The sequence below is a fragment of the Perognathus longimembris genome, chromosome 8 (genome assembly GCF_023159225.1).
Source record: "Perognathus longimembris pacificus isolate PPM17 chromosome 8, ASM2315922v1, whole genome shotgun sequence".
Taxonomy (NCBI): Eukaryota; Metazoa; Chordata; class Mammalia; order Rodentia; family Heteromyidae; genus Perognathus; species Perognathus longimembris.
Genome location: NC_063168.1, coordinates 52557792 through 52581054, shown reverse-complemented (window position 1 = coordinate 52581054; position 23263 = coordinate 52557792). Strand labels below are relative to the sequence as shown.

The 23263-nt window shown below is 43.1% G+C and overlaps 1 protein-coding gene and 1 long non-coding RNA gene across 2 annotated transcripts in view; one reads left to right on the top strand and one right to left on the bottom strand.

Moving 5' to 3' along the window:
• The window catches only part of Galm (galactose mutarotase), a 48716-nt gene that overhangs the window by 12428 nt on the left and 13025 nt on the right, over positions 1-23263 (top strand). The window contains exons 3-4 of the mRNA XM_048353093.1: positions 444-650; positions 5715-5796. Coding sequence (XP_048209050.1) covers positions 444-650; positions 5715-5796 — 289 coding nt within the window. The remainder of the gene's footprint in view (positions 1-443; positions 651-5714; positions 5797-23263) is intronic.
• Positions 9064-10037, bottom strand: LOC125356541. The gene is made up of 2 exons (XR_007211923.1): positions 9526-10037; positions 9064-9298 (listed from the first exon to the last, which is right to left on the bottom strand). It is a non-coding gene; the product is annotated as an uncharacterized LOC125356541 (long non-coding RNA).

Here is a 23263-nt window from a genome sequence, read left to right as displayed (position 1 = left end):
GTGCTGGTGGCTCATGCCTGTAATCCTGTCCACTTAGGAGGCTGAGATCTGAGGATTGTGGTGGTTCAAAGCCAGTCCAGGCAGGAAAATTTGTGAGAATCTTATCACCATTAAACGACTCAGAAAAAGCTGGAAATTATGCTCTAGCTCAAGTGGTAGAGCACTAGTCTTGAACACAAAGAGGCTCAGGGACAGCACTCAGGTCCTGAATTCAACCCTATGACTGGCCAAAAAAAAAAAAATAATAAAAAGGAATATATGGAATGAAAGTAACAAAAATATTTTTCTCCTCCAAAGTCAGTGAAAAATCCAGGCTGTTATTCAAAAGTCTTAATAATTATGTAAGTATTTCTCTTTCTGGAATCAGTTGCCTCTAAATATTTAAGTGTGGTGTTTAGCTTGGAATTGGAGTGACTAATCCTCTTTGGAAATACTTCTTTTAGGTCCTGTGGACTCCTCAGGTGCTGTCAAACGGGGTCCAGTTCTCACGCACCAGTCCAGATGGTGAGGAAGGCTACCCTGGAGAGTTAAAAGTCTGGGTGACATACACCCTGGATGGTGGGGAGCTCGTGATCAACTACAGAGCACAGACTAGTCACACCACACCAGTCAACCTAACCAACCATTCTTATTTCAACCTGGCAGGCCAGGTAAGTGAGCCTCTTTCTTCTCTCCTGATCTAATTGACTGGCTTTGTAGATGATGGACGGGTGAGGCTCAGAGACCCAGTGCAAGTCAAATGGACTATGTAAATGGTTCCTAGTAGCAACTAAGCAGTTAAGCAGCACATTGTGCTCAGAGAAGGACCTCAAGATCTGTTTGTGAATCATTGTTTCTTATCAAGTTTTCATTCTCCCTAAAAAGAAATGAACCCAACAGTAATATTCCACTAGGGTAGACTATTGCATTTTCCAGGCTGGAAGAGGCAGCCAATGTTAAGCATGCTGCTCTTGAGGCAAAGAATGCCAGGGCGTGGCAACCCAAAGGCCATTCTGAGCAAGGTGGCCTGATAGATGTTCCTTTTTTTTTTTTTCTCAGTTTATTTGGTGTGTGGTTTTTATGTTGAGTCATTTTCTTCCTGCCTTAGTGCTTCAATTAGAAGAGGAAGAAAAGAAACAGAAAAGATAAATTCCTAAGCAGCATTTTTCCCCCATAATATTAAAACCTGGGGAAAAAACATAAGTCCATCCATAGGTTAAGGGATAAACAAATAGTGATGTATTCATATAATGGAATACTACCCAGCAGTAAAAAGGACCATTTTACCAATCCAATAATGGATAATCTCAAGAGCATGGTGTTTGGAAGAAACAAAGCACACAAGAATCTACTGTAGGATTCTGTTTATTCATTTTTTTAGAGAAGCCAAAACATTTAAGTTATTATATCAAGTATGCTGAGTGATTCATTTAATATGTACATATTTTCAGAAATGTACTTTCACAGGCAGGGTGGCTAGGGTATGTGATTCTTTTTTTTTTTTCTTGCCAGTCCTGGGCTTTGGACTCAGGGCCTGAGCACTGTCCCTGGCTTCTTTTTGCTCAAGACTAGCACTCTGCCACTTGAACTACAGCACCACTTCTGGCCGTTTTCTATATATGTGGTGCTGGGGAATCGAACCCAGAGCTTCATGTATATGAGGCAAGCACTCTTGCCACTAGGCCATATTCCCAGCCCTGGGTGTGTAATTCTATTTTATGAGAAGTTCTACAGTAGGGGCTGGAAATGTGGCCTAGTGGTAAAGTGCTCGCCTTGTATACATGAAGCCCTGGGTTTGATTCCTCAGCACCACATATACAGAAAAAGCCGGAAGTGGCGCTGTGGCTCAAGTGGTAGAGTGCTAGCCTTGAGCAAAAAGAAGCCAGGGACAGTGCTCAGGCCCTGAGTCCAAGCCCCAGGACTGGCAAAAACAAAAGGGGGGGGGGAATCTAAAGAAATTTCAAAACAAAAAATTTGAAATTCCCATGTATGCATTTCACAGCATAGCTCATGCAGAGCAACCCTCAGTCGGTCTCCTGAATGTTGGTTGGTTGTTTTTGTGCCAGTGCTAGGGCTTGAACTCAAGGCCTGGCACAGCCCCTGAGCTTTTATGCTCAAAGCTAGCACTCTACCCATTGAGATAAAACTCCACTTCTGGCATTTAGAGTCATTGACTAGAGGTAAGAGTCTCACGGACTTTCCCATCTGGGCTGGCTCTGTACTGTGATCGTCAGATCTCAGTCTCCTGAGTTGATAGGATTACTGGCATGAGCCACCGGAGCCCAGTTTAGTCCTCTGGTACTTATTATGTTTAAATCATTATCTGCTGTTCCCTTGCCCTGGATTTATGTGAAAATCTGCCACTCAAAAAGTAAGCATGCTTAAGTTATGTAATAAAAGAAATATTTTTAGTTATTCAAAGGCATCTTTAGGCATAAGTCGGCAGTATTATGGGGAAAGGGGGAAATGAATCAAGCATTCATAGTATTCCAAATAAAGAGCATGAAATAAAATTGAGTTTGATGTGAGCAGTTTTGTGTGTACAGCCATGGTTTTTTGAGAGTAACATAGCCTTCTCCATGTGACTTCAAGTTCTAGATGCCCAGAACCACTATATGTATGACACAGCCAAACTATATGCATCCTGAGAATTCTTGGGTTTTTTTTTTCCCTTGATGGCAGTTTCCTTGCAACCATTACCAATGGATACCAAGGGTCTACTGTATTTATCTTTTTTTTTTTTTTTTTTTTTTGGCCAGTCCTGGGCCTTGGACTCAGGGCCTGAGCACTGTCCCTGGCTTCTTTTTGTTCAAGGCTAGCACTCTGCCACTTGAGCCACAGTGCCACTTCTGGCCATTTTCTGTATATGTGGTACTGGGGAATCGAACCCAGGGCCTCATGTATATGAGGCAAGCACTCTTGCCACTAGGCCCTATCCCCAGTACCAGAATGGAAGGGGGCTGGGGATATAGCCTAGTGGCAAGAGCGCTTGCCTCGTATACATGAAGCCCTGGGTTCGATTCCCCAGCACCACATATACAGAAAATGGCCAGAAGTGGCACTTGTGACTCAAGTGGCAGAGTGCTGGCCTTGAGCAAAAAGAAGCCAGGGACAGTGCTCAGGCCCTGAGTCCAAGCCCCAGGACTGGCAAAAAAAAAAAAAAAAAAAGAATGGAAGGACAGAGGCAAGCACCTGAGGAAATTGAATATCTGAGTAAATGTTGGGTTAAGAGCCTAGAAGGTAACTCATCTTCTTCAGACTTACCTCACAGAATAATGTTAGAGGAACTATGTGTCTCAAGATTGACTTGTGCCTAGGAAGGATGGAGGAGATCAGTCATTCGGGGCTCTTTTCTTTTTTTTGGGGGGGGTGACTTCAGCTGTCTGCATGTCACTCCCAGTCTAGTACCACTAGGACCCTTGTACCAACTGGTCAAGCCCACAAAGGCCCTGAGTTCAATCCTCAGTATTGTAAAAATAAAACAGAATAAAACTAAACCTCCGTGTTGATCTGAGTATTGGGCAAATTAAGGCAGGGAACTTATCCAGATCCTCTCTCCTCGTCTCTGTTGCCCTCAGTCCCAGGGGCCTCTTCAGTGCCAGCACCTTCCTGAGGCACAGGAGGATGGCAGCAGGGGCAGCCACATTGGCAAGGCACTCTCTTGTCCAGAACGGTGCTAGGCACCAGTACGGATGCTTTCTATTGTAGACTTGCCTTCCAGGTCACTACAGGGAGCCGGCCAGTAGCTCTGAGAGGGAGTGTGAGCAGAAGAAAGGTTTCTGTCCTGACCTGTATCCCAACCTCTCCCTCCCTGACCAGCACAGAAACACTGGGAGAAGATGAGGAAATGAGTTCTTCACCAGTGGGATCTCCTAGCAGTGTCATTAAACCCATGTTTGTATGCTTAGATGTGGAGGTGCAGGATCACTAAATTTTGGCCTTCCTTCTTAGAATGACTCTGTGGCCTGAGTCTTTCTGACCATGGAATCTGTGTTTAGGCAACCTGCAGTCTCCGTTCCACTCTGAAATCGAGCAGGGTTCAGTTCAGCTTGGCTCATGGTTTCTCAGCCTTGGCTCTATTGACATTTAGGGCTAGAGGATTCTTCATTGCAGTGGGAGTCGAGCAACTTTCCTTTGCTGTTAGGGTTCTCAGTAGCATCCTTCATCTCTTCCCGCTACCTGCCAATAGCATCACCATCTGCAAGCAGGGGCATCAATTTAACATTGACAAGTTTTCCTTGTGGGCAAAATTATCCCCAGTTGAGAATGATTTTGGAGCATTCATTAAACAAAGGCTCTTACTGAGTTCTCTTTCTGTACCCTCCGTGATGAAAATTTTAAATATGGAAAAATTTTAAAGTGATTATTCATATTAGAAATGTGTATATATACATATATATGTTTACAAATGTATATACACATAATATGTATCTAGATAAAGTACTTTGAAGATTGCTAAGAGAACAATATGCACTTGCTAAAAAAATAGTTTAAAAGAAGACTTGGAAGGAGTGAGGATCATTACCGCAATCTTTATTTTTCTTTTCTACTGGTGCTGTGGCTTGAATTCAGGACCTAAGCACTGTCCCTTAGCTTTTTCACTCAAGGCTAGCACTCCACCATTTGAGCCACAGCTCCACTTTCAGCTTTTTGCCTGTTAGTTGGAGATCAGAATGTCACAGACTTTCCTGCCTGGGCTGGCTTCAAACTCTGCTCCCCACATCTCAGCCTCCCAAGTAGTAGGATTATAGGCCCAAGCCACTGACACACAGCATCACCCCAATTTTATACCCAAAGAAATGAGTTTCTAAGAAGCTATGTGGCTTCCCTGGGCCACTCAGTGATAGTTAAAATTTCATAGACCTCAGGCCTTCTGACCATTCACCTGGGCTTCCTAGCCTAGCCTTTGACTTCCCCAAAAGGGACATCTCTCAGATGCAGGGACCTCTATTCTGACTCTGAGACTTGTAACATGTGATAGGGAGTGGGTCGCCTAAGTGGGAACAGTGCTAGAGGGGGTAATGGATGCCTCCTGCTAATGAGCGTAGAGCCTCTGCCTTGATGGCCTAGGACCTGTGTGTTTATTAGTGACTGGTCAGTCAGCATGGCTCCTGGAGCAGAACCCCCTCCACTAAGAAGCCAAGGTCTAGAAGGCTCTCCAGTCACTGTGAGCACTCTGATTTTCACTTTGATGTTCTACTTAGGAAAGGAAATGCATACTGGGGTCAGACTTTGAAAACTTCTTCCAGATTCATCAGGAAACCAGGCGCAATGGCTTATACCTGTAATCCTAGCTACTCCAGAGATGGAGATATGAGGATCACAGTTCAATGCCAGCCCTGGCAGAAAAGCCCATGAAACTCTTATCTTCCATTAACAAGCAAAAAGCTGAGAGTGGGGATGTGGGTCAAGTGGTAGAGATCCAGCCTTGATTGAAAAAGCAAAGATATGGAGAAGCCCTGCTGAGTTCAAGCCCCAGCACAGATACAGAAACAAAAACAAAATGAAACAAACAAGAAAAACTGAGCAAAGTCATCAGTGGCTAAATGTGGAAATGGCCCTGTCTGCCTCCACTTAAGTGATTGTATTTAACAGTCACCATCCATCAATTAGGATTTCTAAAGTTTCTGTCGATGCATGAAAACATTTTATCAAGAAACATTATACAGGAAAGCAAATATGTAAAGTAAGACTAAGCAGTAAGTCTTTCCATTCTCTTTCCTGTTCCTTCCCAGGGCTCTCCAAATATATATGACCATGAAGTCTCCATAGCAGCTGATGCTTTTCTGCCTGTGGATGAAACCCTGATTCCTACAGGTTAGTGAGCTTAATTTTGTTTTCCTTTCTTTCTTTCTTTCTTTCTTTCTTTCTTTCTTTCTTTCTTTCTTTCTTTCTTTCTTTCTTTCCATCCTTCCTTTCCTTCCTTCCTTCTGTCCATCTGTCCTTCCTTCCTTCCTTCTACAATGAGAAATTTATGGATTGGGTTCCAACATCAAGAAGGAACATTAGTGGTAAGTCTAGTGAAATGCTCAAGGCCATAATTTAGTTGGCATTATACCAATGTTAGACTCTTTTTATCGTTTTGATATTTGTACCATATTTATGTAACAGGGGAAGCTGGGCAAAAGGGTACAATGGAGTTGTGCTATTTTTTTAATCACATTTCTGTAAATCTAAAATTGTTTGAAAATTTGAAGACTTAAAAAAGACTGTAAGATGTTAACTACTCCTTTCCTGGAAATGTGCTCTGTACTAGGTAAGGGCTTTTCTTTTAGTTTGGCCTCTAACATAATGGAGTTGCGCTTATGACAGCAAATAACATTTTTTTTGTTTTTGTTTTTTGTGCCAGTCCTGGGCTTGGACTCTGGGCCTGAACACTGTCCCTGGCTTCTTTTTGCTCAAGGTTAGCACTCTGTCACTTGAGCCACAGCACCACTTCTGCCATTTTCTGCATATGTGGTGCTGGGGAATTGAACCCAGGGCTTCATGTACAGGAGGCAAGTACTATATTCCCAGCCCACAAATAACATTTATTTTTATTTTATTTTATTTTATTTTTTTTGGCCAGTCCTGGGGCTTGGACTCAGGGCCTGAGCACTGTCCCTGGCTTCTTTTTGCTCAAGGCTAGCACTCTGCCACTTGAGCCACAGTGCCACTTCTGGCCATTTTCTGTATATGTGGTACTGGGGAATTGAACCCAGGGCCTCATGTATATGAGGCAAGCACTCTTGCCACTAGGCCATATCCCCAGCCCCCACAAATAACATTTTTATAAGGAAAAAAATAAGCATATGAGCCTGTACACTAAACAGAAACAATTAAGAAATTAGGAATTAGAAACTTCGAGAAATATAGTGACTATAAAACTAATTGGAGGGTTGGAAATGTGGCTTAGTGGTAGAGTGCTTGCCTAGCATGCATGAAGCCCTGGGTTTGATTCCTCAGTACCATATAAACAGAAAAAAGCCAGAAGTGCTGTGGTGGAGTGGTGGAGTGCTGGCCTTGAGCAAAAAGAAGCTTAGGGACAGTGCCAGGCCCTGAGTTCAAGCCCCAGCCAAAACTGGCAAAAAAAAAAAAAAAGAATTGGAAAAACAATGAGAAATTGAGATAAATAGAATGCAAACATTGGCATCCCCGTTTTGAATCTGTTCCTGGCTCCAAGGCTGGATTTAAAGGCTCTTAAGTTGCCTTGGTAACGTGTCAGTTTCTAATATTTAAATGACTCACTAGATGAGCAAGAGCAAGTGACTCATCACATCCAAACTGCATAATGATTACATTAGAACTATATGCTCAAACTTTAAGGAAAAATAAATAGTGAACTGGCAGCACTCCAGCCTTGAGTTCAAGATGATAGCTCATGCCTGTAATCCTAGCTATGCAGAGAAGCTGCAATCTGAGGGCTAAGGTTCTAAGCCAGCACAGATTGAGTAGGAAAGTCTATGAGACTCACTAGTTAACCACCAAAAAACCTGAAGTGGACATATACCTCAAGTGGTAGAGCACCAGCCTTGAATAGGAAAAGCTAAGATGGAGGCCCTGAGTTCACACCCCATTACCAGAAAAAAAGAAAAAACATAGTGATGGGTGCTGTTTTGTGACTGATAAGGAATAGAGTGAACCAGGTAACTTATAATGTACATTGTGAAATAAGATAAATGTATCATTTTGTGAAGACTTGCAAAATGGTCTCATGCCATCCTATGGGTTTTGATCAGCTAGAAATCACAAAAACGCATCATCTCTGACATCTAAAGATTATTTGACATCATTTAAGAGGCAAATGGGGCAAAGCATAGTAGAGCTTAAGTTAGAAATCTTATGGATTCATAAAACTCTTTTAAGCCAGGCCAGTGGGCCTTAACTATCATGCTAACTACTCAGGAAGCTGAGATCTGAGAATTGCAATTTGAAGCTGGCCAGGTAGTAAAGTCCATGAGAATCTTTTTTCTTTTCTTCATTCTTTTTATGTTTTATCTGTTAGGGGGCTTGAACTCTGGGCCTGGTCACTGTCCCCAAGCTCTTCAGCTCAAGGCTAGTGCTCTGCCACTTGAGCCACAGCGCCACTTACAGTTTTCTAATAGTTAATTGAAGATAAGAGTCTTACTGACTTTCCTGCCCCGGCTGGCTTTGAACCGCGATCCTCAGCCTCCTTAGCAGCTAGGATTACAGGCGTGAGCCACCTTGCCCGGCTTGAGACTCATCCTCAATTCACCACCAAAAAGCTTTGGCTCAAGTAGTAGAGTGCCAGCCTGAGTGAAAAAGTGAAGGAATAAGACTTAGGCTTTGAGTCCAAGCTCCCAGTATTAATGCAACTAATAATAATAAGCATTAGGGTACAATTCTATACTTGTCCTAATAATGAAAAACTGTTAAATTGAGTAGGAGCTAAAACCTCTGGACTCCGGCAGGTAACAATTCTTTGTCTTAGCTTTGCTGTTAACCACAGCGGACCTTTGGTCTTTGTGTAATGTTTTAACATTAAATTCTCGTTTTCTTTTCTGCAAATAGAAGGGACATTGATGAAAAGAGCAGGACCAGTCCCAGAGAAGGGCTGTCCTTCCAAAGCACCCAGGAGAAATTGTGCAGGCCATGTAGATCTACACCAGATTCTATGGAACTAAGTTGGGCCTAAGTTGGCCCTGGGTGAATTCAAGGCTAGTACATACAGAGCAGACTCATTGCTATACCTAAAGCCAATCTCAAGTTTTTTTTTTTTTTTTTTTTTTTTTTGTTTTTTTTTTTTTTTGGCCAGTCCTGGGCCTTGGACTCAGGGCCTGAGCACTGTCCCTGGCTTCTTCCTGCTCAAGGCTAGCACTCTGCCACTTGAGCCACAGCGCCGCTTCTGGCCGTTTTCTGTATATGTGGTGCTGGGGAATCGAACCTAGGGCCTCGTGTATCCGAGGCAGGCACTCTTGCCACTAGGCTATATCCCCAGCCCCAATCTCAAGTTTTTATTCAGCTAGAGGTGGACTGAATCACAAGACCACTTCCCTAAGACATGGTTCAAAAAACCTGTTAGACTGGCCATATCCATTAAGACTTCTGGGAATTGAAAGGCAATGTCAAGAGATTGTGGGGGTGTTTTAGTTGTAAATAAAAGATTATAAATGACCTTTGAGATGAGGGGAGGGTTTCTAATAGCTAGTATTTCAAAGAAGACTGTACAGAAGCCTTATTACAACCTTGTAGGGTAGGCTCTGTTCATTCTTCTTTTTTAACAGATGAAGAAACTGTAGAACAAGGAGTTTAGCTTCAATAAGGGTGCTATTGTTTGGATATGATTTGTGTCTCCTAAAGGTTTATATGCTGGAAAAAACTTGATCCAGGGGCTGGGAATATGGCCTAGTAGTAGAGTGCTCGCCTCGTTTACATGAAGCCCTGGGTTCGATTCCTCAGTACCATATATATAGAAAAGGCCAGAAGTGGCGCTGTGACTCAAAGTGGCAGAGTGCTAGCCTTGAGCAAAAAGAAGCCAGGGACAGTGCTCAGGCCCTGAGGCCACGCCCCAGGACTGGCAACCAGAACAAAACAAAACAAAAAAACTTGATCCAGGTTGAAGAGTTAAGGCTGAGTGCAAGGTAATCAGGGTCACCATCTTTAGAAGGAATTAATGCCAGTCCCTCAGAGTGAGTGAAAACTTATAAAAGTGGATCTTTATTGTATTTATCTCCTATAAAGGAGGTCTCCTTATGTACTTGAGCTTCCTGCTTCTCTGCCATGTTGTAAAACAGTTAAAGGTTCCTTAATAGAGGCCAAAAAAGATAAGGTCACTTAATCTTGACTTTTCAGCCTCTAAAACTGTGAACTATATGTCTTTTTTTCTCAACTATATTATTGTGGCAATATAAAAATGGACTGATACCCAAGGATTACATGATTAACAAGTGGTAGAAAGCTACTGGGATTCACACCTACTTAGTTAGTAAAACTCAGTCCCTAGGGCTAGGGATGTAGTTCTGTAACTTCTCTATTGTAAACAAGGCCCTGGGTCTGATGCCAGCACTGGAAAAAAAAAATGAGAGAGAGAAGAAATTAGGTTCCTAACTAGACTCATACTCCACAGAACTTACAATAAGCTGGTATGAAAAAAGTTTAGGTTGCAATTTTAGATAAGCACAGCTGAGTAGCTGTGGTTTAAAGCCAGCAGGGCAGAAGTCTGTGAGACACTACTGTCCAATTAACTAACCATCAAAAGGCTAGAAATAGAGGTGTAGCTCAAATGGTAGAGCCTTGAGCTAAAAGCTAAGGAAAGCTAAGGGCAGCACTCTGGTCCTGAGTTTTCACCAAAAACCAAGGAAGGGAGGAAGGGAGAGAGGGAGGGAGGAAGGGAGGTTAGTTGGTTTAGGGTGGTGAGCAAAGATTTCTCTCCTCTCAGAAAGAAAAAAAATATTTGACAGAGTTGTTAGTTCTCTACTTTTATTCTTTTGCCACCTTTTGTACAGATTATATCACAGCTTCTCTTTATTTTCTTCCCTGTTTTTCCTTCTACTCAACTTATTTCTACCTTCCTGCAAACAACACAAGAAAACCATGTTTATTTTCAAAGGAGAAAGGGAAGAGAGAGGAATTTTTCTGAAATGAAAGGCATGAGTTTGTCTGGCCTTTTCAGTCTGACAAAGGGAATGTAGAAAAAGAAAACTCCAGGACAGTCAAAATGGAGCTGGAAATTCTTCTCTGAACCCCGCTGTAGCCTCAAAGGTCATTGCTCTGTTGCAACATACAGTGTCTTATGACATAGCTCATCCTACTGGTTCTTTTCTTTTTTTTAATTTCAAATTCATATGCTGGTCAATTTATGTTGAAAGATCATTTTTTCATATTATTAGTACCTGTTAACTATGTGGAAGGTTTTTTTTCCTTTTTTTTTTTTTGTGCTAGTCCTAGGTCTAAGAGTTAGGCTCTGGGCACTGTCCCTGAGCTTTTTTGTTCAAGATTATAGCACTCTACCACTTGAGCCACAGCTCCACGTCCAGCTTTTTTTTTTTTTGTTTTTTGTTTTTTGTTTTTGTTTTTGTTTTTTTGGCCATTCCTGGGCCTTGAACTCAGGGCCTGAGCACTGTCCCTGGCTTCTTTTTGCTCAAGGCTAGCACTCTGCCACTTGAGCCACAGCACCACTTCTGGCCATTTTCTGTATATGTGGTGCTGGGGAATCGAACCCAGGGCCTCATGTATACAAGGCAAGCACTCTTGCCACTAGGCCATATCCCCAGCCCCCGTCCAGCTTTTTTTGAGAGTCTCACAGACTTTCCTACCCTGGTTGGCTTTGGAACTGCAATCCTCAGATCTCCACCTCTTGAGTAGCTAGGATTACAAGCATGAGCCACTGGCATCCAAGTCACAGTGTGGAATTTTCACTTTGATATTTTCATACATGTGAGTAATATACTTTGGTCATACATATGTTGGTCATTACTAGTGAAAGCAATAGGAAAATCACCTGTGAGAGAAAATTCACAAACATGATCAAAGAAAAGCTTTACTCCTTTACTTTCATTAGTTGGAGCATTCACACACAGTAGGGCAAGGGGTGATGGCTTCCTTCATGGCCTTCTCCTCTCCATGATTTTTCCTGGGATTACTGCTTGGTGATGCTGAAGTCGCCAGAAGTCAGGAGCAGAAAATTATGCCCAACCCCAGCCTCCTTGCATATATATGAATAGGTTTTTACTCCAAAGATCAGTGGTTTTGCTCATCTTCTGAGTCCTACTTGTATATTTGTTTCCTTGTTCAGTTTTTGTAATTAAACCTATTTTGAACCTACTTGTTCTCTTTCAAAAACTATTTCAAAGGCTGGGTGCTGGTGGCTCACACCTGTTATCCTAGCTACTCAGGAGGCTGAGATCTGAGGATCACAGTCCGAAGCCAACCTGGGTGGAAAAGTCCCTGAAACTCTTATCTCCAATAAACTACTCAGAAAAAGCCAGGAGTGGTGCTGTGGCTCAAGTAGTAGAGTGCTAGCCTTGAGCACAAAGAAGCTCAGGGACAGTGCCCAGGCCCAGAGTTCAGGCCCCAGGACTGGAGAGAAAAAAACAAATCAAAATTATTTACTTTTTATTATTCCTTTTCTCTTCCCCCACCTGAAGCTGTGTTAAAGGGAGATGCTGATTCAAGGATGTTTTTCAACTGGGTTAAAGATAGTGGGCAAACACATTGTTATCAGAATGCAGCACTTTACTATTTTACCTGTAATCCTGCAGCCAGAGTACTTAGTAAAACAGGACCTACATTCCTTTGTGTGTCTACATTCCTTTGTGTGTCTGGGGAGAGGTAAAGTACCATTCTCCATGTTGTCACCTGCTTACTAAGTGTTGTCACATTGAAAAACTGTAGTATGGCATACAATTACAGAGAACAAAAGCAAGTACACTGTGATGAAAATATTTTCCATTTTTACTGCAAACCTCTAGTTAAACTTCTACTCCAAGAAGGGCCCACAAACTTCTGGCACTCTTGGGACCCTGACTTTTCTCCTGTATGCCTTTCCATTGGCAGTTATAGAAGATATGGGTCTTGAGCCCTTACAGCAATAAAGCACTGAAGTCATCAGTGTATATGCTGCGGTCTCTTCATTCTTCCCCTTTTCCAAGTCTCCTACATTAAAAGGCTCCTTTCTGCCAGAGAGTCAGTGGCTTATGCCCTGTAACCCTAGCTACTCAGGGGGCTGAGACCTGAAGATTGAGGTTCTAAACCAGTCCAGACAGGAAAGTCCATGAGACTGTTATCTCCAATTAAACAGCTAAAAAGTCATAAGTGGAGGTGTGGCTCAAGTGGTAGAACCATGAGTGAAAAATGTAAGGGACAGTGTCCAGGCCTTGAGTTCAAGGATCCCCCCTAAAAACCAAACAACCTTTGCTGCCCCTGAAGTATTTACTCTTACCTAGGATGGGACCTTCTCTCCTTGGGGCATCTTTGTTCCTCCTGAATATGTTTGCTTTGTTTACTATAGGCAGAGTTGGGCCTGTAGGTTCCTGGAAGTGGAGTTCTTAGAAGCTGTTACCAGGAAGGAAAAGTATAGAGTCATGTTCAGGACAGAGACGACTCTGGTGCTGGTTCTCCATACACCATGTCAGACCCGATTCTACAGCCCTGTCCTGTGATAGCAAGAAGAATCTGGCCCTACTCCAAAACTAAGCCAGCTAACTGTCAGCAAGTGAGAAAAATCCAACGGAGGCTTCTTCAAGGGATTCTTTTATTCCCAGGCTTATCAATGTTCCCTTCACCCATGGCAGAATAGAGAGAGGGAGCAGTGGCCAAGCAATCTGGCCAAACACCACTCACATACGCAACTACAGAGAGGCTTTTGGAAGCATTTATAGCACATTGATTTTTTTTCTCCTTTGTTAGTAGTAAGGGATTAACAAAGCAGAAATAAATGCTTTGACCACATTTGTGTTTTTGTGTAAAATCTTCTTTTCCCTGAGAAAATCTTTTTTGTGTTGATGAAAACTCACGCCAACCCTTTAGTTCCCCAGCCCACCTGTGTTCACCTGCTGTCTTTAATCTGCTCCATTTTGGAAAGCTCATTCTAAAATTACCTGAAAGCAACCCCAGTTTGACAAAATTAGAATTCTAGTAGGAAAAGGCTCACCACAAGGCTGTGGAGAAAGGCCCAGTGAGACTTTGCTATTTTATTTCCACCTTTCTCAGTTCAACCTACAATTCAGTTGTTGATCTAATTACTTCTCGAGCAGGCCTGCATTTCTACCCTGGAGAAATAACAAATTCTAAAGTAGCCTCCTGTTTCACAGTTTCTATGGATAAACACTGTTTTGATCTTCAAAGCTTAGCATGTGGGTTTTAATCTTTCTGGAGCTCCTGACAGAAAAGTCCTTTAGACTTCATCAAATACTAAAATTCCAGGCGTAGTATTTGCTTCAGTTATCCCCACAAGCTAGAAGCCAGTAGCTCAGGACTGTAATCCTAGCTCCTCAGGAGATTGAGATCTGAGGATCACAGTTCAAAGCCAGCCCAAGCAGATAAATCCATGAGACGCTTATCTTCAGTTAGCAAAAAAAAAAAAAAAGAAGTAGAGTTATAATTCAAGTGGTAGAATGCCAGCATTGAGTGAAAAAGCTAAACTAGTTCAAGCCCAACTACTAACACGAACAAAAATCTCCTACAGATGCTTCTTCCTTCCACCCTTCCCCATGTCTTACTCATCAGGCCTGCTGAGTTTTATCTTCAGAGTTATTCTATCTCTGCAGTGTGTCATATTTGCTATATGACTCTACTTCCATCAGCTCTGTCCTCCTTGAGTTTTTTTTTTCTCTTATATAGATCAATGCCTGGGCTTCATAAATTGGTAATAAATAAATGGATCGAAGGATCACCTAGCAATTGCTTCAAAGTATATCTTCAAGCCAGGTGCCTGTGGCTCACGCCTGTAATCCTAGCTCAGGAAGCTGAGATCTGAGGATAGAGGTTCCAAGCCAGTCTGGGCAGAAAAGTCCCCATGAGACCCTTATCTCCAGTTAACCCCTCAAAAGCCAGAAGTGGAACTGTGGCTCAAAGTGGTAGAGCTCTAGCTAGCCTTGAGCCAAAGAGCTCAAGGACAGAGCTCTGGCCGTGAGTTTAAGCCCCACCAACCACAGCAACAACAACAACAAAAGTATCTTCACTCTGTTTCCTAAAGGTATGAATCTAAAATGTAAACCCTCAGCCTGGTTACATGGCTCAAGTGATAGAGCACTAGCCAAGCAAACCAAGAAAATATGAGTCCTTGAATTGAAAGACTGGTGCCAGCAAAAATAAAATAAAACGTAAATCTTAGTTTGATAATCAACAATCAACTGCTTTCCAAAAGAAAAGAAAAAAAACACCTCTTGGATGCCTCTCCCTAGCGCCCCATTTCTTGTGTAGCTCTCATATTTTACCTGTTTCTGCCTATCTCCCTGCCTCCAGCCTACAGAGGCTGCAAATACCCACCTTGTTTGAGGCATAAACGCCTATTCATCCTTCCACACTCATACTTTCTCCTTAGAAAGCTGTCCCCCACTTCCTGGAAATAATAGATTCCTTCTCGCACATGGCTTTTGTAATGACATAAGCTGCTCAAAATTCATCCTGTGTTCAGACTCCTTATCTACTCCAGAAGGTCTGGCAGGATTTAGCTGCAGAACCAAAGTAGGGATTTTCAAGTTTGACTGCTTTGGGTTGAAGCTGGAAAAACTAATTTATGCTAAGTTAAAATTTTTTTTTAATTAAACCTAGCAAGAGCCAATCTGAGCAACCTAAGAACAGCTTCCTCCCCCACACCCGTCTCTCTACTCTTTGCTTCTTTACAGTTGTTTTAAATATAGTATATTCATGCAATATGGTATAAGAATTTGGATTCAGAAAAATCAGATAAAGGCCTCAGCTCTACTCGCCAGCCATGCCCTCATCAGCCTAGAAAATGTGGATCTTAACAACCAAATGTGTAATACCTGATTAGAAAGGGATTGTGTGAGTTGAACTTGGGGATTCTGTCCATGTCTAACAGCAGATCCTGTCCGTGTCTAACAGACTTGGAGTTAGATGGCCAATTTTTCTGTTTCTGCTAGATCCCCCATATGAAATGGTTTTCACAGATTCATCAGCTAGAACTCATGGCCGAACATTAGTATGTGGAGTGTAGAATGGCAGCCGCCCCCCGCCCCCATCACTCCACAAGTGAAAAGCTGACGCACCATGTTCTCATTGTCATCATTAGCTCCTACATTCAGGATACAAGCTCATGAGCTTTTTCAGCTCTTGGTCTTCCATCACCAACTAGGATTAAGTACCTACTATGTGCCGAGTACTGTGCTAGCCCTTAGAAAGTAACACTGAACAAAACTGGATAAGAAGAACATAACCAAGTACATAGCACAGATTCTGTTTTTTTGTTGTTGTTGATGATGATGTTGTTTTACCAGTAAAGGGGTTTGAACTCAGGGCCTGAGCACTGTCCCTGGCTTCTTTTTGCTCAAGGCTAGCACTCTACCACTTGAGTAACAGCGCCACTTCTGGCTTTTTCTATATATGTGGTGCTGAGGAATCAAACCCAGGGCTTCATGTATACGAGGCAAGCACTTTACCACTAGGCCATATTCCCAGCCCATAACACAGATTCTGTTGTCAACCAGATAAGGCTCCAAGTTCAGGAAGTACTTGGGCAACACTGAAGATTAAAGTCATGACCCTGAATCTTTTTAATTTTTATTTTAATTTTTATTAATTAAATTTTGTTGACAAGGTGTTGTGCAAAAGGGGTACAGTTACATAATAGGGCAGTGAGTACATTTCTTGTGATATCTTACGCCCTCATTTTTCTTTCCCTTCCCTAGATCAAGTAGGCATATATACATTACCCAGTGTACCAAAATCATATACGGTAGCCATATGGCATACGCCATGACCCTGAATCTTATGGAATGGTGGCCCCTGACTAAGAGCTGCTTGTTCTGTGACAGTCCATCCTAGACAGTACTCAAGGAGGGTCTGTCAAAGCTCCAAGGACCTGTCCAGGTAGTGATGTTCCCACAGGACATCTGACTGAATCCCTCTCTACAAAATGGCCCTAGGAACAGTTTTAGAAACCCCCACAATAACTTCCTAAAGTACTTGTATTCCCTGTCCCTGCTAGGAAACACATCACTGCTATAAGCTTGGCAAACATGAGCCGTTATGGTAGAAATTTGGCAGGATAAAAACTCAAAAATTAGCACTTGGCCAGGCTATGCACAATTCCTGTGAAAATTGCAGGCTCACATCAAGTGAATTCATCAGGAGGAGAGTTTGTTGCTAGAGCTCTGACCACCATTCTTGGAGAGCTAATTGAATACCCACATTCTCTCCCTCCAGCTCTGAACAAAGGCTGGCTCTAGTTCATTCTAGGTACCTAGCAATGCTTAAAAGGCATTTCATTCTGGACTGGGTGGTAAGGGAGAGGGGAGGGGAGCTGGGAGATTGAACAATGGGTTAGAGACTAATTCAAGTGAGTTCACAGAACAAATGAGTTAGGTTTTGGTAGTATTTATAGAGCCCCTACTGACTGCCACTTGCATCCTGAGGCCTAGAAAGACAAGGAAGCACTGTCTGTGCCCTAGGGAAGCTCCCAGGGAGTGGAAGGACTGATATCCTGCCCACTGGTCGAAGGGAGCATGGAAGCAAGGAAAGGAGGCTTTCCTGAGCTTGCCCTGAGGAGAGGGAGGCTTCTTAGTGTCTATGAAGTGACCTAGCAGGGGGGAACATGAGCATACCAAAGCACAGAATGCAACAGTGGGGCTGTTAGCCAAAAAGTTAGTGAGGCATGCGGATAGAGATGTTCAGCAAGCAGTTGGCAGATGATGTTAGGAGAGAAAAAGGAACTGGAGATGCAATTTAGCTGCATGAATTTTGTACACTTCCAAGAAGGAAACCTAGACTGGGGAGACTAATGTGAAGACCAAATGCAGAGGAGCCTCCAAAGCATCCCTCATACCTAAGGTCCAAGAAAAGCCCACACTAACGGTACTAAGGGAAATGGTCAAGGTTAGAAAGCGAAAGAAAGAGAAAAGGTATCTGGCAGTCTTAGAGTAGCCAACAGACTAGAGAGAGAAGTGAAGTGAGAAGAGACCTGGGAAAAAGGCAAGGCTGTAGTTGTCATTGTCATTACTGACCCTGCTTAACAGCATGAATAGAGCAGATGCCAGATTGTGAGTGTTGAGAAATGACAGAAAGGAGAGTGTTTGAAAATATCGACCAATGGAGTTTTTTCCCAAGGAAGGCACTTTTTTTTTAAATGGTCTAGAGTTTGAACCCAAAGTCTCATGCTTGCTAGGCAGGTGCTCTACCACTGAGCCACAACTCCAGCCCTTTTTTGCACTGGTTGTTTTTCAGATAAATAAGGTCTCACTTCCCCCCTGCACATATGCCCGGACTGTGATCCACCTATGTTTTTTCTTCCCAGTGACAGGGAGGCTCCATTGCGCTCAGCTTTCCTCCATTGAGATAGTGTCTCTTTTCCACCTTGGCTAGGTTGGAACTATATATGACAAGGATGACAGTCACGCGCCACCATACGTTGCTTTGGCATCCTGTGTATGTCTATGTGTGCCTCAAATCTCAATCCTCTCTATGCCAGGCTCCCAAATAGCTAGGATTACAAGCTTGAGCTAACTGTGCCTGGCTAAGACAACTTTCTTAAATATAGAATTGTGAGACATTCTGGCTTTTATTTCAAGAACATCCTGACAGCTGCCTATATAAGGTAATGAAAAGTAGTATCAAAAACTCTTCCAACAAGCCATGAAAGGAAGAGGAGAGGGGCCTCTATGAGGTGGGAATATAGGAGTCAAGGGACAGCTTTATTATTTTTTTTTTTTGTCAGTCATGGGACCTGAACTCAGGGCTGGGGCACTCTCCCTCAGTTTTTTTCTCAAGGCTAATGCTCTGCCACTTTGGGCCATAGCTCTACTTCCGGGTTTCTGGTAGTTAAATGGAGATAAAAGTCATAGGGACTTCCTTGTCCAGACTGGCTTCAAACCACAATCCTCAACTCTCAGCCTCCTGTGTAGCTAGGATGGCAGGCGTGAGCCACCAGCGCCTGGCTCAGGCTTTTCTTTAGGGAGAAGAACTGACTTAAGTGAAACAATCCTGAAAAGGTCCTAAGAATCTGGCTAAAAAGTCTAAGACCATGAATCTGCAGTAGCTGCAATGAGTGTTTCTGTAGGCTTTCTCCAGTTTCTATCAACTGCATGGAGTCAGGAACAGAGGAAGCAGATTGTAGGGTGCTCCACAGTCAAGTTTTGTCAAATGGGAAGGGCAGAAGGTCAAGGTGTGGACGACAGATCAGTGAGTGTCAGTAGTCAGGTGGCTCAGGTAGTAGACACGTAGCAGAGTGTGAGGGATGGGAAGGACACGTGGCAGTGAAATGTGGTACATCAGGATCCTAGCAGTCTCCAGAGAAGAGCGGAGCTGCTAGATTCCTCTGTGCATTTGGCAGAGCAGGGAGGCCTGAAGGCCGTGGACAGGCCGTAAGCCATTACAAGATGAACTTTCAATTGAGCAGCAGATCCCTGGTTGCCCATCCTGATGGGGAACTAAAAATGGGAAAGTACCCTCATGAAAATGCCCATGTAGGGTCATCTGTGAAGTGTGAAATTGTCTTTTCACCTGGAAATGGCCTGCTGGTTCAGTTTAGCATTTTAGGATTTGGATAGCATGTCATATCTAGAAGCAGTCCCTTCCCCCAGTGCAAGAAAGTAAAATCAGAAAAAGCTCAGTGGAAAGGGGGGAAAAACAGCAGCAGAATAAAGCCACAAACCCAAAGCAGCAGCAGAGGAAGTGTGGGGGGGGGGGGTGGAAATAGACAAGCTTTGAGGTTGCATGATCTGTGAGAATTTGTAGAAATGTTACCTTTGGAAAAAAAAAATCCCAAGGTGCTTTACTTGCCAACCACTGGAATGAAGTAAAAAAAATTCCCACCCACAGTGTTACTTTTAATTATCATTCTCTTTATGTTGGTTCCTAAAATAATAACCGACACTCTAGAGATGATTTACCAAGATGGCTTAATTAGGTACCTGATGAATACCTGTGCCCAGGAGCCCATTACCACCGGCTTCCTTATGCAAATCTGAACGACTGTTCTGAACCTGACTAGATAAAAAAGACAGACATAATTGGAGCAGCTGAGCTGCAAGCACAGCTGGGCCGTTCCCATGGAGACGAGACTCCGCACTAAGCACTTCCTGTTACCACAGCCTTCCTCCCCACTCAATTTTCAGAGAAGCCCATCTGAGCCTATGATGATCTCCATATCAATGCTTTCCAGCTTTAATTCATGCACCAACCACCTAGGAACTTGTTAAAATGCTGGCTCTGTCTCAGTGGTCTCCATTAGAGCCCCTTGGTCCATGTTTCTAACAAGCCCCCAGGTGATAACTGTACCTGTGGTCCTGAGGTCCCTCTCCAACTAGTTATTTCCCAGGCCTTTAAAAGCTCATTTCAAGGGAGAGTTGTTGCTTTCCTCATTTTGGCACTTACTACTCCTGTTTTGCTCCCCTCTCCAATTCCCCAGTATCTTCATGCTGCCCCTTTGCTCCCCTTCCTCCCTCCAAAATGTCACATCCCCTCCTCCTCCCTCTAGCATGTCACATCTCCCTCTCCTCCCTCCAACATGTCACATCCCTGGCTCTGGTTTTCTCATCAAATCCAGTCTCTGGGCCAGGAGAACTGGTTCACTTCTGTAACTTCAGAGACTCAGAAGGCATAGATAGGAGGAGCTCAACCTGGGGCAAACTGCAGCAAAAAGCACAATACCCTATCTAAGAAATCACGAAAGCAGGCTAGGAACGTGGCGTAGTGGTAGAGTGCTTACCTAGCATGCATGAAAACCTGGGTTCGATTCCTCAGTACCACATACACAAAAAAAGCCAGAAGTGGCGCTGAGACTCAAGTGGTAGAGTGCTAGCCTTGAGCAAAAGAAGCTCAGGGACAGTGCCCAGGCCTTCAGTTCAAGCCTTAGGACTGGAAAGAAGAGAAATCATGAAATCAAAATAAAGGGCTGAGGGCATAGCTTAAAGTGGTAGAGCACCTACTAAACCCTGAGTGTAAATCCCAGTACAAATAAATAAATAAATAAATAAAAGCGCGGGTCATTCTATGGCAATGTGCTCTCAAAACAATGATCGCCCTACATAAGATAAAATGAATTTTACAAGCATGCCTGTAATTCCAGCACTCAGAAGGCTGAGGCAGGAGAATCACAAATTCAAGTCCAGCCTAGACTACTTGGGAAATTCTAGGCAGGCTTAGGCAGCATAGCAAGATCTAGTATCAAAACAAAATAAAAACACCATAAAATAAGCTAAACATTGATGACCCACACATGTAATCCTAACTACTCAGGAAGCTGAAATCTGAAGGGTAAAAGTTCAAAACCAGTTAGGTAGAAAAGTCCAAGAGACTCCTCCAATTAATCAGCAAAAACCCAGGCTAAAGGTGTGACTTAAGTGGTAGATCACCAGCCTAGAGCGAGCAAGCTGAGGCAAAGTGAGGCCCTGAGTACAAGCCCTAGTACTGGGGGGGGGGGGGGGGAGACAGCATAAAAAAAAAAGGAAAAATATCCCGCACCAAAGGCTCATGCCTTATAATCCTAGCTGTTCAGGAGACTAAGATCTGAGGATTGTGGTTCAAAGCTAGCCCTAGCAGGAAAATCCATGAGACTTTTAACTCCAATTAGCCATAGAAATCCAGAAGTAGAGCTATGGCTCAAGTGACAGAATGCTGGACCTAAGCAAAAGAGCTCAGGGACAACATCCAGGCTGCAAGTTCAAGCCTCCCCCCCACACACGTGCACACACGCATGCATGCACGCACGCACACGCACACACACAGATGAAAACAAACCTTTTTTAAAAGAGAAGAGAGATAACCAAAATATTACAGGCTGCTTCTAAAGGAAACAACCTGCTTCATCATGAACCAGTAGACCTACAATGGGATGATGTTATAGTTGTCCAACCATGCCACCCATCTGTCCCATATCAGACTTCTGGGCTCCACAGACAGACAGATGCCTTTGGAACAGGATGCGCATTGTCTGTCCTGAGTCATCATATCAGAAAGTTTTCAAATGTTGAGCTGAAATCTATCTCCCTAGAGCTGATCCTCATTTGGCCTTGTTCTAGGATCTACTTCTTTTTTTCTTTTCTTTTTTATTAATTAAATTTTGTCGACAAGGTGTTGTGTAAAAGGGGTACAGTTACATAATAAGGTAGTGAGTACATTTCTTATGATATCTTATACCCTCGTTTTTCTTTTCCTTCCCCAGATCAGGTAGGCATATATACAATACCCAGTGTACCAAAGTCATATACAGTAACCACGTAGGGTACGCCAAAGGAAATTCACCTAGAACTTTAAATGTAACATCAACAATAGAATCCTCCTGTGTAGGATCTACTTCTTACATTGTTCCAGGAAGGGCTTCGGTCCTTAAAAGGCAGCTCTTCTGTCCTTCCTAAGACTATTATTCAAAGGCAATATGTCTCAGGTCCATTGGCTGTTTGTCCTTATGCTATTCTGATCATTTTCCTCCAGTTCTTCTCTGTATGTCTTTAGGCCTCTCCACCATGATGCCCAGGATTGTTACCACCTCTTTACAGATGCTCTTTATGTTACCTCTATTGAATATACTGCCAGGCTACATTTTTTATGTCATTTTCACACATCTTTCCCTTGTCAGTAATAATTATAATAATTAAGCTTAATTAGAGCTGGGTGCTGGTGAATCACGCTGTAATCCTAGCTACACAGGAGGCTGAGATCTGAGGATCAGGATTCAAAGCCAGCCCAGGTGAAAAGTCTGTGAGACTTATCTCCAATTTACCACCAGAAAACTGGAAATGGCACTGTGATTCAAGGTGTAGAGCACTAGCCTTGAGCAGAAGAGTTCAGGGCCAGGCACAGCGTTCAAGCACCAGGACTCACAAAAAAAGAAGAAAAAAAAAGAAGAAAATTAGAATATAACATGATAGTTACAAACACAGACTCTGGAATAAGACTGTGGGTGGAAAGCCCTATGCTAAGCACCATGTAGGTGTATCACCATTACCATCATCACCACCATCACCAATCATTGTCACGTGCTTTCCCTATATTAATTGATTTAATCCTTACAGCAGATTCATGATGTAGGTCCCTACTATCCCATTTTACCAAAAGGGAATGGAATTGCAAAACATTGTTTCATGCATGACATTATGATTTTAATCTCAACCTGGGCATTGTTCTTTTGCTTGTTTGGGTTTAGTGTTTTTGTTTTGTTGTGTTTTTTAATGGAGGTTGAACCGAGAGAGGGATTGAACCCAGGGAGGGCTTACACATGCTAAACACCACTCTAACACAAATGTACACTCAAATCCCTTGTTTGTTGTTTTGTGCAGGCATGTGTGTAGGTATATTTGCTTTTGAAACAGCATTTCACTGTGTAAACCAGAATAGGTTGGCCTTGAATTTGTAATCTACCTACCTCAGCCTCCTATGTGCTAACATTCCAGATGTGCTCTACCAAGCCTACGCCTTGTTTGGGTTTGTTTTGGGTTTAACATTTTTGTGCAAGTCCTAAGGCTTGAACTCAGCATGGACACCGTCCCTGAGCTTTTGTTTTGTTTTTTGCCAGTCCTGGGGCTTGAACTCAGGGCCTGATGAGCACTGTCCTTGGCTTCTTTTTGCTCAAGGCTAGCACCCAACCACTTGAACCACAGCACCAGTTCGGATTTTTCTTTGTATGTGGTGCTGAGGAATCAAACCTACGGCTTCATGTATACGAGGT